At 39.4% G+C, this 17,317-nt stretch overlaps 1 protein-coding gene across 1 annotated transcript in view; it reads left to right on the top strand.

The window, feature by feature from the left end:
• The window catches only part of CCDC172 (coiled-coil domain containing 172), a 59,408-nt gene that overhangs the window by 31,123 nt on the left and 10,968 nt on the right, over positions 1 to 17,317 (top strand). The window contains exons 5-6 of the mRNA XM_055119153.1: positions 3,928 to 4,029; positions 4,375 to 4,477. Of these exons, the coding sequence (XP_054975128.1) occupies positions 3,928 to 4,029; positions 4,375 to 4,477 (205 nt within the window). The remainder of the gene's footprint in view (positions 1 to 3,927; positions 4,030 to 4,374; positions 4,478 to 17,317) is intronic.

Raw genomic sequence — 17,317 nt, 5'->3', positions numbered from 1 at the left:
TGGCCATCATGTTCAGTCTATAGTCTACTTTTGGCAAGCAGCTTTCAACCCAAGTGGGTCCTCCCACCATTCTCTACTAGGTGTTCCCTTCTCTATCTCTGTTGCCTTTTCTCCCAGCATGTGAGGCCAGTTTCCAAGCTGTGGAGCAGGCCTCCTGGTTCTTATCTGTACTACTCTTGGGTGTTAGTCTCCCATTCTGTTACTTCATATTCCACAGACGAGTGTGATCTTTCTATGTCTGTGTCTTTCTTTCTGACTCATTTCACTCAACATGATACTTTCCATTTTGATCCACTTATATGCAAATTTCATGACTTCATCTTTTCTAACAGCTGCATACAATAGTATTCCATTGTGTAGATGTACCAGAGTTTCTTTAACCATTCATCTGTTTTTGAGCACTCTTTTTTTCCCAGATTTTGACTATTGTAGACAATGTTGCAATGAACATACAAGTGCAGATGTCATTTCTACTATACCTTTTTGCCTCTTCAGGATATATTCCCAGGAGTGGTATTGCTGGGTCAAATGGGAGCTCAATTTCTAATTTTTTGAGAATCCTCCATATTGTTTTCCAAAATGGCTGAACCAGTCGGCATTCCCACCAGCAGTGAAGAAGAGTCCCTTTCTCTCCACATCCACGCCAACACCGGTTGCTTTTGTTTTTTTAGATGTGGGCCAGTCTCTGTGGTGTGAGATGGTATCACATTGTTGTTTTGATCTGTACCTCCCTGATGATTAGTGATGTAGAGCATTTTCTCATGTGCCTCTCAGCCATTTGGATTTCTTCTTTGGGGAAGTTTCTGTTCATTTCATCACCCCATTTTTTGATTTTGATTCAAAAAATTTTTAAATGATAAACAGGTATTTGTGGAGATAGCTCGAGATTCAAAGCATGTGTCTCCCCTGCCTGAGGCTCTGGGCTTGACCACAGACCCCTCAAGCAGTACTAGCAGTGACCTGACGCCCCCTGAATCCTGATGAGGGGCTGCCAGTGTCTCTCGCCATTCAGCTCTCTTTGGCCCCTGCTTCTTCTCTAAAAAGACACTGTCCTCATTTGTTCCCTGGGTTTTACTGTGCTTCCTGCTCCCTCAGGACCTTTCCATATGCTCTGTTTGGGATGCTCTTGACCTTTATGCACTCAGCTCATTCTTCTGATCTCTGCTCAAGTGTCACTTCTCAGGGAATCCTTCTCTGTGTCTTACCCCTACTCCAACCCCGTGTTAGGTAGTACCCTAGTTTTTTCTCAAATTTCCCTCTTAACTAAGGTGTAAACTTTCACAGCGACATATAGACATCTGTCTGGTTATTCATTCAGTGGTCATTTATCATGTAATTTTCTTTGCTTTAAATACTATTATAGGGATTGGTGATAGTGTAGTGAACAATCCCTGCTTTCATGATACCTATATTCAAGTAGGGTTTTATAAGTAAATATCAAATAATTAATATAAAATATTAAATAATGGAAAGGGCAAAGGAAAAAATGAGTGAAACACATAGACAGATGAAGGTGAAGTTGAGTGTAGTAGTATTTGATACAACTTTAGATACATATTCCCCAGAAGACCTCACTGGTAATGTGAGTTTTGATAAAATCCTGAGAAGGTAATGAAATGAACTAAATAAAAATTGAGAGGAAGAATATTTCAGACAGAAGTAATGACTAATGCAGGACCCCCATGGGAGATGGCTCCTGAAAGTTTTCCACCTAAGAACAGGAACAAGACAAAGAAATCTGCCTTTACTACTTCTAGTCAACATTCTATTGGAGAGTTTTGCTGAGAAAACTGGGCAAGAAAGACGAATGAAATATGTGATAAATACGTTTATGCAACCCCTGTTAAAATCTCAGTGCTTTGTTTTGGCAGAAATCAGCAGAAACCAAATACTTTTTTTGAAAATGTAGTTTCAATTTTGAAATAAAAAATGTTCTTTTTACAATATTTTCTTATTTCAGTCTTACAGCAAAGCTGAAGTAATTGACATTGTTGGAATTCGGATGATTATGGGCACACAGAACAGGGAGTATCACTGAGAATCCAAAAGTAAACTCATCTGTATGGTCAGTTGGTATTTGAAAAGGATGCAAATGGGCGTGGGGTCTGTTCTTGGAATGATAGAGTGTCCCCAAATTCTGTAGTGGTAATAGGTTTTTACATTTTTGAATATACTAAAATACACTAAATTGTATATATCAAGAGAGTGACTTTTATGGTGGATGAATTGTATGTTAATTTTTTTCTGCTAATATTTTATTTTATAAATTTTTTATTAGTGACTCACCATGAGGTACAGTTAGTATGTTAATTTTTAAAAAGTGTTTTTACCAAAAGAACCAGTGAATTTTCCAGAGGTTAAATTGTGAAATATTGTGGTAAAGGGATTTTTTTCAAGTACACTATTGGGTATGAAAAGTTTTCTGAAAAGGATTAACAACAGCTCAGCTCTGCAGGAAAAAAAATACATCTGTAAGCTTGAAGAAATTGTTTTAAGAACTGAAGCACTGAAATAATAAATAAAAAAACCTTCAGAAATCTGAAAAGATCCTCAGAAACCTGAGGGACAGTATCAGGCACTCTAGTGCTAAGAGATCCTGTGGCTTGTGGACCAGCTTTGTTGTGGCAGGTGGCCATGTATCGTATCTTCACACAGCAGAAAGGACAAGGAGGAGAGCAAGCCTCTGGTTTCTTAGTAGAATACTAACCGTGGGTGAAGAGATAGTGCTGGAGGTCAGACACTTGCCCTGCATGCCACTGTGGCAGCCGTGATCCTGATTTGAATCAGGATCAAACACATATTTCCCTGTGGGCACTGCCAGGCCTTGCTTCTAAGCACAGGCCCAGGAATAGCTACTGACAGCTACTGAGTGTAGCCAAGCGTGTCCCCCAAAAGAAGATCTCTCATCCCATTAATGAGGGTTCTGCTCTTATATCCTAACTACCCAAGCCTCCAAATCCTGGGGAAATAGGCTTCTCCATAGGAACTGGGGGTAGGCACAACCTTCAGTCTGTAGAAATGTGACTGAAGTCCCAAAAGGTTCAGCAGAAGTGAAAATATGTTTGAAAACTTGGAGTTGAATCATAAGAAGGTGAACTAGAGGAAGATTTTTGTGGGAATGAAATGGAGCAGGGGGGAATCTTACTAGGTAGAATATAAAATGTTAGCAATGTTGTGAAAGCTTCAAATTACGTAGTGAATACTGTATAATATCACTTTTGAATATGCTTTAGTTATGCGATAGAGTGTTCTTGTTATCTCATTGGAAATTTGTTTTACTCTGTGATATGCCATGGTTGTGAATTCTTTTGGTAGTCTATAATACTCTTTTCCGTCCAGGTGGTACTTAATAAATCCTGGTCAGTTTATTAGGACCGTTTACAAAAACAGAAACAACAACAACAGAAGATTTCAGAGACTGAGAGGTAGATACATTAAGGCTCTTATCTTGTATACAGCTGCCTCCAGTTTGATCCCCGACACCATATATGATTCCTTCAACACTATCAAGAGTGACCCCCTGAGGGGGCTGGAGCAATAGCACAGAGGGTAGGGCGTTTGCCTTGCACGCGGCCGACCCGGGTTCGATTCCCAGCATCCCATATGGTCCCCTGAGCACGGCCAGGGGTAATTCCTGAGTGCAGAGCCAGGAGTGACCCCTATGCATTGCCGGGTGTGACCCAAAGACCAAAAAAAAAGAGTGACCCCCTGAGCACTAGTCCTAGTACTAGGAGTAAACACAGAGTATAGCGGGGTTTGACCCAAAAGACCCCCTCCAAAATAAAAATGTTTCTAGGTAGCTAAGGGAAGCCAGTTAATAACGGTTTTCGAACTTTGTTTAAAACTACATGGAAACTTAATTATTGCTTGTTATTTAGACAAAACTAGTAACACTAAAATATGTCATTTTGTCTGCCTTTTTTCTAGAAATGAAGTCAATGGAACATGATAGTGGCCAGTTAGCTGAACTTCAAAAACAAAAGAGTGAATTATTACAAGAATTATGTACACTCCAAAAGACCCTTAAAGGTATTACCTTTAGGAGTCACTTTATTTTGCCAGTGATTATAGTTATAAACATATGATTGGATCTTATTAATCTTATTAATACTAAAAATGTAGTCACCTGTTGGGGTATGGTATTATTATTATTGGTATAAAAAAGAAATAGCTAAAACAATATATATTTATCACTGTTAAAATCTTAGAATGTCACAAATATTGTTAAACTCATCTCATGCTTTTATTTACTATGTAAGATAAATCTATATATGCTTTTTAATGAAGCATAAAAATTAAAGCATTGGTCTTATGGATTAATAAAAAACCTTTATATCTAATTTAAAAGATTGTAAGCATTTCCTAATTTTTTAGTTTTTGAAGATAAAGAGAATGAAGCCATTTGTACAACCAAACGCTTAGAAGCAGAAAAATTAGAAATCAGTAAAAAGCCTCAAAATGATGCTGAATGCTTAAGGTAAGATTACTTTTCATATTTTAGTATAAATTCTGATAACTTTTTAAGTTGTCAGATAGTTTTTGATATAAAACTAAATGCAGAGCATGTATTTTTAAGTTCTGATGAAGTCATATTTCCTTTATGTGTATTCTAAAACATGATCATAAGCAAACATTTCACTGGCTGAAAATGCTACATGTACATTTTACAAGTTGGTAATACTGAAGCCAGTTTTTCATTTGATATACTGCATGAACTAAGTGTTGGGTCTACAACTCTTCTTTCTTTTATTCCCATCTTTTTTGAGGAAATGATTGAAATTATTTTTTTTTATCTTTTTAGATTACAGTAGTAAAAAAATCACAATGTATATTTTTTCTTGAAATTTGTTGCTTTGGAATGAAAACATATTTTCTGCACAAAATATTTAGGTACTTTGTATGCATAATGAAAGAATAGTTGATGTTTGAAATAACATAGTCATATACATAAAAAGAACCCCCGTTTTATTAAATTGATGATTTTTATTAATAATTCAGTGTTATATTTGCAGGCGTAATTTTAAAGAATTCCTATACTTTCTAGGTTTAATATAAGAGAAGAAATCTCATTACTGAATCTATGATGAAGCAAATGAAGCCTTCTTTCACATAAATCATATAGAAAATATGTCCACTAGAGCTGAACAAATGCTTCATATTAGCAGTGCATTGCCTTGGGCTATAATTTTAGTAGATTGTGAGAAAATATTTGCAATTTAATTTTATGTTAAGTTTTATAAGCATGAAATATCAATCTCTTGGGTGATATGTGTGATGCAGAATGAGTTTCTGTAATGACAATCTGCTCATTGATTTTTTTTTCACTGTTAAAAATGGTAATGCCCACTGGTGTCATTAGAGTTAGTAGTGTTGGGGCTTCCATGAACTCCAGTTTGTGGGTTTATCACTTAGTCATAAAAATTTGCCCTGGGTTAAAATTAAACACACAAAGTCTGTTACAAAGTGCTTTTCCCTTCACAGATGGTGACAGGAAATTTGGATAGAAACACCAGTCTGTAAATGCAGTTCCTTCTTTGCATATTAGCAGTTACTAAATGAAATTCTAATATTTATCATTTTCTCCTTAAACTCTCATCTGTCTGTCTGTCTATCAGTCAATATCAACTACCTATTTTGTTTCCAAACCGGTATATTCCATTAAGATGATCCTAGCTGTGCAGAGCAGGGCACAGTACTGAATGTGAAGACAGTACTATGGACAGAGGGCCATTTATCTTACAAGGAGTGCAACAATAAGAAGCTAATGAGAGCAGGAAATGATCAGACATTTATTCCACTTTATCATGAAGGCCAAAATTAAATTGGTTTTGTCTCTAAATTCTGGAATAGAATGGTCTTTTTCATCTGTGGATTACACTGAATTCTTTAATAGCTGTCTTTTTAAAAAGTTTTTGATTTGAACTCTTCTATTCTTTAAACATGCTGCTATTTTTTATTGCAGTGTTCCTCGCACTTGGCATTGCTGACTCCTCAGGCCAGGCTGTTCTTGCTGGGGGAGGGCTGTGTGCCGGGCAACATGTTCAGGTGCATCCCTGGTCCCTCTGCACTCTAGATGCCGACAACACATCTATACCTTAGATGGTGACAACTAAAAATGTTTCCGTGCATTGCTCAGTGTCCCCTGGGCAAAGAGAGAATGGCATCATTGTGCTCAGTTGATACAGTTTTTTAAAAGGCTATTTTCATTTTACTTCTACTTTGTTTTGGGGAAATATCTGCTGGTGCTCAGGGCTCACTCCTGGCTGTACCCTTAAGGATCACTCCTAGTGGGCCCAGGGAACATTATGGGTTGCCAGGGATTAAACCTTAGTCAGCCGTATGTAAGGCAAGTGCCCTCTCCACTGTGCTAACTCTCCAGACCCATTTATTATTAATGAAATACCTTTATTAAACTTTATATTAAGTCATTTTAGTATTTGAAGAATTTGATATATATTCTATAATATTGTTGAATTTTATGGTATTAAAAAACATCTTCCAGTGTTTAGGGTAATTGTTGAACTTAACTTGATGCCATCCATTCATAGAGAATGTCCTTTGCATTCATAGTGGTTTAATGTTCTCTGTGGTGGGTAATCTTTTCCTATTTATAAAACCAAATGTTTATTTAAGAAATTCTCATTTGAATAGTGTCGAATTATTAATTAGCACATGTTAAGGCAGCTAACTTGTAGAATATTGCTCTGAGTAACACGTAAGCCAGTGGTTGGGTTAATTCATAAGAAACCTCCCGAAGGATTATAGAACCATGACTGGGCTAGTATTCCTCTGAGTCTGGGGAGAACAGCAGTGATCAATCTCAGGGCTTGACAAAGGGTAGCACAGAGGTTAAAATTACAACTTCTGTGAGTTCCAACTCTGCCATTTGCTGGGTTGGTGATCTGGGGCCCCAATTTAACCTGTGTATGCCTTAGTCTCTGCATCTACAAAATGAGGCTGATTATAGCACCTACTTCAAAAATTGTTTAAAAAAAAAAAAGAGTATGTTTCCCATAAGACAGTGTGCTGTACTTGTTAGATCTTAAGGTTGTTGTAGAATTACTTCTGATTTTGCACTGTTGATGAGGATTCACATGATTCAAATGTTGGATTTCTTCCTTATTTGGATTCCGTCTGTCTTTAATGCAGAGGCTCTCTAAGGGTTAGTCATTGAGTGTCCTTTTGCTTAAAATTCTCCATTGTTTCTCTCACTTGATTTCAAAGTTTTATTTACTATCTACAGGTAATTTTAAATTTTTTGTGCTTAATTCTTCTGTTCTAAACCCCAGAGTGCAAACATAGATTTAAAATGTTTTTTTTTTAAAAAAAAAGCAGTTCAAAGGCTTTCCTACAAATAAGAGATCTCATTATCTGTGGTAAACAAAACAAAGCAAAACATAACAAAACAAAACAAAAAAAAAGGGACTTTACAAATAATAACAAGCCTGGATTAGAAAACCAAACATACCAAACAAGGGCCTGGATGGGGGCGAAGGGGCTCATGACAAAATGGACATTAACATCAGGATATTGGTGGAGGTCTTGAGCCATGTGGTGGTAAGGGCAGGTAAGCATGCATTAAAACCACAAGTGCTAACCCTGTTGTAGCCATGGGGCTTTTCAAAGCCTCCCTTATATGTGGGCTGCTTCTTGCATTTTTATCTCATACCTAGACTACTAGTGCCTTTGAGTATCATTTGCAAAACTGTAGTGTACCACAAACTTCACACCTCAATTTTCTTCTGACTTTGTCTATATTGGCTGAATTTCAGCGTAATCAAGGTTCTCAAGGCTCAGCCCCCATGTCATTAACAATTTTTTTTTTAATGGAACAGCCTTCCGAACAGTGTTTATGAGGCCCAGAGACCACTCCCTGAGATACTCAGTTCAATGCACTGATCTGGCAAAGTGATGCTGCTTGAGCCAGCAGTAGTGGGCACCTTGATGTGCCCACTTTAGGGCTCAGGCCTCCAAGAACACCCCTGGAGATGCTTATGGGCCTATGCACTCCTGGTGATGAAACTTGGAGCCCCACACATGCAACTCCAGCCATCTGAGCTATCTCCCTGGCCCTCAAGTGTTCTTCTTTTCTGTGTATTGCTCAAAACCCTAAATGTAGCAGGAATGTTTGGCATATTCCCAAATCTCATTCTCACCGTCCTCCAATACATCATCACATTTTCTTGTTATTACCTCCAAAATGGACTGGAGCGATAGCACAGCGGGTAGGACGTTTGCCGTGCACGCGGCAGACCCAGGTTCAATTCCTCCGTTCCTCTTGGAGAGCCCAGCAAGCTACCAAGAGTATCTCACCCGCACGGCAGAGCCTGGCAAGCTACCCGTGTTGTATTTGATATGCCAAAAACAGTAACAACCAGTCTCACGATGGAGATGTTACTGGTGCCTGCTCGAGCAAGTCAATGAGCAATGGGATGACAGTGCTACAGTGATACCTCCAAAATATTTCTTTGATCTTTTCACTTCTCAGTGTCTCTTGTTCAACCCTCTAGGTCTTGCCACTGCCGTCTCTCACTTGGATCACAGTAACAGGCCATTTTTTTCCTCGTAGCCCCCATTCATTCTTTTACCCTTTAATCTACTATACATTGAGTCATGCCTTCTCCCTGCATTAACATCATGCAGAAGTGTCATCAAAAACATAATAAAACCTAAAGTCCTTTGCATGACCTGTACAATGATTCGGCCCTTGATTGCCTCTCTGGTGTTATTTTTAGCCATCATCTTCCCTCTCTTTTCTCTCTCAAGCATTCTAAGCATTTTTCACTAAGGACCGTTGTTGATGCTCTTCCTTCTGCTGACATTATATGAGCATCTGCCTGCCCTCCTGTATTTTTCTGATGATTTTGGTTAAAATGTGTCCATAGAGAAACTCCATTATTCTGTGCTCTGCAACAGGAAACCTCCGCTCCTTTGCCTACTAGAAAGCTGTGTATTATTCCTTCACAGTCCATATTTCTCTTTAGAACTGCATGCGTTTGTACTTATGGCTTCTCCATCAGTAGAAGAAATGGTCTCCAGGAAACATGCTCACCATGAGCTACTTTCTTAGCTACTTTGTTCCCCTTTGTGTATACTCATAAGCTCTAGGCAAATAGTAGGAGTTAAATAAGTAGATAAATAATTGAAGGTAGTAATTCATCCCACTCTGTTATCATGGTGTTTATAGTTCTCTGTGCTCTGTGTTTATGATGTTGTTATGTCCTGAGTTGTATTTTCTGGTAGTCACATGCATCAGTCTATCCCTCTGGTTTGGGAACTCCCTTTACTTATTAATCTTTTACTGTCAGTCTCTGAATTTAGCAGAGTCAAAGACACATAAATGTTCAACCAACATTTGGCACCATGGCTTAGTCTATGTGTACTTTTATATTTTCTACAGAGAATATAGAGGTTCTTCATATATTTTTCCAATGTTATTTGCAAGGATGTAACATATACTACTGGGATAGACCCATGGAGTTCTGTCCAAATCTGACTTTTTCTTCTAGGTGATAAAATATTATTCTATCCTTCTGCTTTTCCTCCTGGTTCCTTTTCCCCTGCCATCCCCACTAATCCTTAGGTGGGAAGGAGTAACTCAGTATGACTGGTGAGCTTGAATGGGTACACTGGGCTACCTACACCTTCTATTCCCTCATGCTTTTGAAGTTGGTCTGCCTCACAAAGCAGGTTTATCTGCCACGCTTCTTCCTTTATGTTTTACAGTGATGATGTGCCACAAGAAAAGCTTGTTGGTCCCTCCAGCATGAGTTCTGTGAGTTGTTAGTCTGAATTCTGGACTTTCATGTTAGTAAACTCCTGGTCTACAGACATAAACTCTATTTTCCAATTTCTGCTTCATTGGTAGTAAAATGACCTCTTCTGCCTGCCTTATTCTCTCTTTTTAAGAATAGAAAGCTCTTTTACTCTCCCTCCCCCCATCATACACACAGATACACACACATATTGAGGTAACATTGGTTTCCATCATTATGTATTTCAGGAACTTGTTCATTTTTTTCTCTTCTTTTTCCTTTGTCAATTCCCCAGGACTGCACACATGCAAGGCAGCTACTCTGCTGCTGAACTATATCTCTGACCCTGAGTGTTTTGGGGTGTGTATGCGTGTGTATTTAAACCACACTGAACTGGCGTTGACCCAATGCAAGTCAGATACCTTCCTTCTAAACTACCTCTCCAACCCAAAGGTCTTCTGTCTCCTCCAGTTATATTTGATGCTCTGTTTTTATTGCTCTGTGTTTATTGCTATGGAATAGAAATTACCCACATTTCTGATTTAAGAATTTTATGTTACTATGGAAGGTTTCAGAGCAATATCACAGTGGGTAGGGCGTTTGCCTTCCATGCAGTCTACCTGGGTTCAATTCCTTTGTCCCTCTTGAAGAGCCTGGCAAGCTACCGAGAGTATCCCGCCCGCATGGAGGAGCCTGGTAAGCTACCTATGGAGCATTTGATATGCCAAAAACAGTAACAACAAGTCTCACAATGGAGACTTTATTGGTGCCCGCTCGAGCAAATCGATGAACAACGAGATGACAGTCAGACAGACAGTCATGGAAGGTTTCAGGGTATTAGCCAAGGGTGTTGACCCTGATGCTGGACTTTCTGATGTATGGAAATAAGTCTTATCACCAAGGAGGATGACTGGATCTCCAGAACCACCATGGGCCAATGGTCTAAGAGCTCAGCCTAGAGTGTGGAGGCTGAGGCAGTGAGAAGTGAGCGAATCTTATTAAATGCCAAAGGCCCACACTTCTTTAGGTCTCTTACTGGAGTGGGGGTCTGCCTTCACTCTCAACTCAAAACAGTTCCCACCTGTTGAGATTTCTCCCAAAGTCTCTGGCTGCAAGAGCTGCACGGTGGGGATGCAAGAGGCTGTGTCCCACAGGTAGCTACAAACCTAGAGTCTGACAGACCACCAGCGAGCCTGTGGAGTCCAGTGGGGTGAGAGGGGCAAGTGCTTCATCACTAGGCTCAGGCCACAGAGTTCTTTCTCCCCACGTCTCCCATTCCTCTGGAGTCTGGAGGGGCCAGAGAGATAAAAAAGCACTCTTCAGGCTTCAACCCTGGAGTCTTCTAGACCTACTGTGTGCACTACTCTTGAGAAACAGATGCTTCCTGGAGCCACACAGGACAGTCGTGGGTAGAACCACAAGAGCCCCTGCAAGCGGGGCCAGTTTCCATCACCTCATGACTAGAGCCACAGATTTTCTCCAGGGGAGCTATGTGCAAGTGTGTCTGTGGGCAAGGAGGCCCTTCTGTGGAGGCCCTTGGACCAGGCTAGGGAAGCAGTTGCAGCCCATAGCCAAGAAATCCAGGCACTGTTCTTTAGTATCGCCAAGAGTGAGATCTTAACTAGGTCTGTGCCAACTTTCGACCATGTGCTACTTCTGTGAATCCTATTTGTTCTCCAGAGGAAAGTGCCTCCATTGTCTACACCTGAAAGTGTGTTCTCCCCTCTCTGGTACCCAGTTTTTCTGTAGCAATATGCTGCATGTTGTCAGTCCTGATTTCCCAGAGGCAGGAAGTAAGGAGGGATCAGACGGTGCCCTCTACATTCCCTCCTGACCTTGGCTCCTGCGCTTTAACCATGTTCCTGGCAGAGCAAGTCTCAGGTGTGCCTGCTCTTTTCTGATGGCGTCACCCCTTTCCTTGCAGGGTTGCTGTGCCCACAGCATTCAGCATGTGCGATGTTGCTTCCAGAGTAGCTGCGGCTCCCCTGTGAGCTGGGGAGGAGAGGCTGTCAGCTTCCTGCCCTCCCCCTCCCCCCTTCTTTATTTCTTAAGTGGACAGAATTCAGGCAGGGAGGAAAGGCAATAAATCACACCCCTTCTGACTCCCAACATATTTTTTATTATTACCCAACACTAGGGTCACCAGAATGCAGTCCTTGGTTGTGATTTCTTATGTACTTCAAAGAATAATGGACAACTTGAAACATTTTAGGCATTTTTCTTACCTGTAAAGCTTCTTTCTAGCATGCTTTAATATTTATTTTTTTGTATTCAATATATGTACTTGTTTACTAGGGAAGGAGAATTGTCTGAGAACTGCGACTGCAAAGTCCACAGTATGGGTTTTTCCTTCTGAACATTTCAAGAGTGTGGTTTTGTGGAAAGCAAATTTGCAATGGAAACTGCAAAAAAGTTCATATACACCTGCGACAGAGAGATGCTAAAGGCGGCTGCAGGAAGTAGTATATCAGTGCTGCTGCCTCTTTGGTGAAAATGTCATCCATTTACATTGGCTATCGAGGTCACATCGACAGTTTTTAGATTTTGATGCAGGCATAACACATAATGGTATTAAAGCACATTCTTCTTTACTTACTTGTTTTGCTTTGTTTTTTATTTTGAAACCACACCCAGCAGTGCTCAGGGTTTCTGCCTTGCTCTGAGTCCAGGGTTCATTCCTCATGATGCTCAAAGGACCATATTGGGTGCCAGGATTAGAACCAGGTTGGCCACACGTAAGGCCAAGTACCCTACCTGCTATACTACCTCCCTGGCCCTTAAAGAACTTTTAATCTCTTAAAAAGATTTAAAAAATGTATTGCTTGTTTGTAGCACTGTAGCACTATAGCACTGTCGTCCCATTGTTCATCGATTTGCTTGAGCAGGTACCAGTAACATCTCCATTGTGAGACTTACTGTTACTGTTTTTGGCATATTGAATACGCCACAGGTAGCTTGCCAGGCTCTGCTATGTGGGCGGGATACTCTTAGTAGCTTGCTGGGCTCTCTGAGAGGGACAGAAGAATTGAACTTGGGTCGGCCACATGCAAGGCAAATGCCCTACCCATTGTGCTATCGCTCCAGTCCATGTTCGTATTTTTAAAATTTTACCAGTTATGTGGAGATTTTTTAAATTATGAGAGTATAATATGTTGATTTCAGACTTAATCACTACAAAAACCACAATATCAATCTGTCCTCCCATCATCTCTCTAGAAATCATTGATGTAACTGTTGTTAGATGTTTGATATGGATCCATCCAGAGTTCGTGTGTATTATGTGTTATGCAGAAAAAGAAAAATTGGAGAGAGGGACCCTGGGGTCACACTTTCTCATTTGGAATTTACTTTATTGCTTAAACCATCATAGACATTTCTCATGCTGGTCTGTATTGTTCAAACTTATTCTTTATAGTGCTAGTGTATGGACATCAATCTTTAGGTAAACTTGGCTAATGGAATAAGAGTTTATAAATATTAATAATAGAAGTATTTTAGAAATGTGTCCTTAATTACCCAAAGTGTTTCTGAACATTATTTAATATAAGCATCATTTAGTGAGTAATAATCATTGTTATTAGGCTACATTGGAAAAATAATCCACATCTACTTTGCAGTAATCTGTGTCATCAATAAGAATGACTTCTAAGTAGACTAGTGTAATAAGGTTTCAGTTTTAGAGTTTCTGGAAAATATAAGTGAAATTATTATCTTTATCTGACATTTATCGTATTTCTTTCAACATTTATATAGCATAAAAATCCCCATTTTATTCCAGAACCATTTTTAGTTACATATTTTGTTGAGTAATTTTGTTGACTAAGTATATTTTTGGGTAAAACTCCATCATCTAGTTAGTAACAGATGTGTCTCTATAGCATTGATTATGTAGCCTTCTAGCTAATAGATGTTCCTTATTTTGTAAATTCTTGGCATGTATTATAGTTACTAAAGCTTCTAAGAAAATATAGGGGAAATTTTGGTGAAGAATTAATTGGCAATTCTTAATATTTGATTCTTCTTCTCTTTTAATCTTAAGACACTGTGTTTTACAAAGTTGTTCATAATAGAGTTGTTTGGGGCATACAATGTTCCAACACCAATTCCACCATTAATAGGACACTATTCTCACCACCAGTGTCCCTAAGTTTCCTGACACCCCCGAACCTGCCCCTTTGGCAGGCATGTAACAAATTTATTTCATATCTCTTGCTTCAACAAAATTGAAAGAAATGGCAAATGGAAATATCAGGAAATAAATCAACAAAAGTCAATTTGTGGTGATTGATTGCTGTATGATTTTAACCTATGTAAATAGATTCAAATCATTTAATACAATAATCTCATTTACATAACTGCCTAATCTCATTTACATAACTAAGTTTTCAACTCTAGCATCAAAAATAGAATTCATTAAATTTTATTTTGTGGGCTGGAGCAATACTATAATGCGTAGGGCACCTGCCTTGCACACAGCCAACCTGGGTTTGATCCCCAACTTCCCATATGGTCCCCTGGAGTCCATATAATACCTCCAGGAGTAAGTCCTGAGTGCAGAGCCAGGAGTAACCTCAGATCATCTCTTGGTGTGGTCAACCCCACCCCCAATTTATTTTGTACTTGAATCCCTTGGCAGACATATAACAAATTTATTTCATATTGCTTGGTTCAAAAAGACTTAAAAGAATGACAAATAGAATTATTAGAAAATCAATACAAGTCAATTTGTGGTGATTAATTGCTGTATGTTTTTAAACTCTCTTTATCTAGCAGAGGACAAGCACATGCACTATTCGTGAGTGCCATACTCACTGCCACATTATGGAGAGTTTCTCCTCTCTTTAAAGGAGCTCTTTTAATGCTTCTTGCAAAACTGATTTCAAGGCTATCAGTTCCCAAGCTGTTGCCTATATGTTTTCATCCATTGGTTTTCTAGTGTTCTTGCTGTGCTGGGGGTGAATCTTAATAGTTAACCACCCTGGAAGATGCTTCAGGATTAAGCTACAGGTTGCTTTCTGTCTTCTCTGCCTATCCTCACAGAAAGACACAAAGAATAACTGTAAGCAGCATATAGTTTGTTGAATAGATCTGTTGTGTGGCCTCGCGCTTCAGGAGCTGTAGTGAGGGTCCTTAAAATGGCATAGGTTGGGTGTGGAGGCTGCGACAACCCACCAGGAGGAGAGGGCTCTGATAAAGTTTGATTCTAATGCAAATTGAATATTTGTCTCCTCAATTTGGATCTGATTTTGTTTATTGTACAAGACATATGTAATGTGTCAGTATTCATTTTCAGAATTTATTGGAATTTTTAGATGTCAAATACAGATTTTTCCCCCCACTTTCATCTGCTTATATTTGTAAGTTGCCATTTTGACATGGGGCCAGGGAAGAAGATAAAAGATATGTATTCAAAGGATATAGTTAACCAGAATCAACCCTACATTTGGAGAGCCAGTGCTTGTGGCACCCCTCTCTTGCCTCCCCCATCTCAGCAGACTTTTGTGGTGCAGTTGCACAGGTCAGTGAGATGCTCACCTGTCTGCTGGGAGCCCAGATGTAGGGAGAGTAGCCAGAAAAATCTATCATTCTGCCTTTTCCCACACTGAAGAAGCTTGTGTTGTCTCTTGAATATGTATCTCTTTTTCTTTCTCTTCTCTTTCATCTCTCTAAACTTAATAATGTTTTTACAAAAGAAAAAGGAATGATAGAAAATGTATAATTCTGCCTTCACTTCACAACAACATCACTTAACATTTATTTGCAGAAGTAAATTGTGTATGAAAGAAGTGAGTTATAATTTTTTAAATAGAATATTTTGGTTTTAAATGCCAACAAAATAACATTCATGTCAGTGAGTATAGGAATAATTAAGGAAGCCAAATGTAAAATCTGGCAATTAGAAGGGACTTAATTTTTTTTATTTGAGGTTGTTTAGGAGGGAATACCTAGTAAACTATTCCAGGCTGTATTCTCAGGGGACTCTGTGGTTCTGGGATTGTACCTGGGTTGACCACATGCAGGTTAAGTGCCTTGATCCCTGTACTGTTTCTCAGGTCTAAAGGACTGATTCTAAAATTTCTTGAAACATAGAGAATGGCCAAAGGCAACAGAGCCTAGAAAGAACCGTTGTACAGAACTGAGTTCACTCTAAAGAGAATGGGGATGGGAGGGAGGTAGGTTTATGGGGAGACAATCTGGTGGAGATTGTGGTGTTGAGACCCTATCAGTAATAGTACTTTACATTATGTTGCCTAAAATTCAAAAAGCAGAAAAATATAGGGGTCTTATGAGGCAAGTATGTTTATTTACAAAGTAGAAAAAAATATTTTGTGATCAAGAAAATTAAAAGGATATTATTGATGGGTTTAATATAGAAGATTTAAAATCCCCATATATAAAATATGTCTCTTGCCACTGTTCCTGACTGTCTTCACTAGGGCCCTTGGAGGGGGCCGGGTTGAGTTTCCCTCCCCACCCCAAGCAGAAGCAGCTGAAGACCTCCATATGGCTCCACAGCCATGCTCAAGGCCACTCTCCACACGTTCCAATGAGCCCCGCGCATGAAGGAACTGTCAGAGGAACCCAGGTGTGCGGGACCCGTGGTTGAGATCTCCAAGCCTGCTCAGATCAGGACTGAGCTTCTTCCGCCCAGATACCCCATTTTCCAGTTGCTTGGCAGCCACACCCACAAACTGCCCCTGGGCCGTGTCATCCCATCAATGGCCAAGATCCAGAGACTATAAAACAAAGCTCCCGGAAGCTTTTTTGCAGCCGCATAACCTCTTATAGTCTAGTTCTCCCTCTCAGAGAACCTGGCAAGCTACTGAGAGCATCTTGCCTGCATGGCAGAGCCTGGCAAGCTCTCTGTGCCGTATTCGGTATGCCAGATACAGTAACAATGATGGGTCTCATTTCCCTGGCCCTGAAAGAGCCTCCAATGTGGCACCACTGGGAATAATGAGTAAAGAGAAACTGCTAAAATCTCAGGGCTTGGGGCTGGAGTTATAGCACAGTGGGTAGGGTGTTTGCCTTGCATGCGGCTGACCCGGGTTCAATTCCCAGCATCTTATATGGTCCCCTGAGCACCGCCAGGGGTAGTTCCTGAGTGCAGAGCCAGGAGTGACCCCTGTGCATCACTGGGTGTGACCCAAAAAGCAAAAATAAATAAATAAAATAAAATAAAATAAAATCTCAGGACTAGGACGAATGGACATGCTACTGGGGCCCACTCTAGCAAATTGATGATCAACGGGATAACAGTGATACACTGATATATATTTAAAAAAAAGTATGAAAGAATGAACTTATGAAATGAAACTTATGAATGAAAGTATGAATAATTACAAATTAAGTAATTATGATCAAGAATTACAATTTATTAAATTAACTGATAAAAAAGTTCTGAACCTGAAAATCAATTTTTCATTAGTGTATTTGTCAAATAGACATTTATTAAGCCTACTCTAAGTATACCAAGATGCATAAAACAGGTAGTCATCATACAGCTCAGCAATGAAATGCAAATTAACACCATTGAATATTATTTTTTCTCTTAAAATTTA

The sequence above is a fragment of the Sorex araneus genome, chromosome 11 (assembly GCF_027595985.1).
Source record: "Sorex araneus isolate mSorAra2 chromosome 11, mSorAra2.pri, whole genome shotgun sequence".
Taxonomy (NCBI): Eukaryota; Metazoa; Chordata; class Mammalia; order Eulipotyphla; family Soricidae; genus Sorex; species Sorex araneus.
Note: the sequence above shows the minus strand (reverse complement) of the source record. Positions and strands in the feature narration are given on the sequence as shown.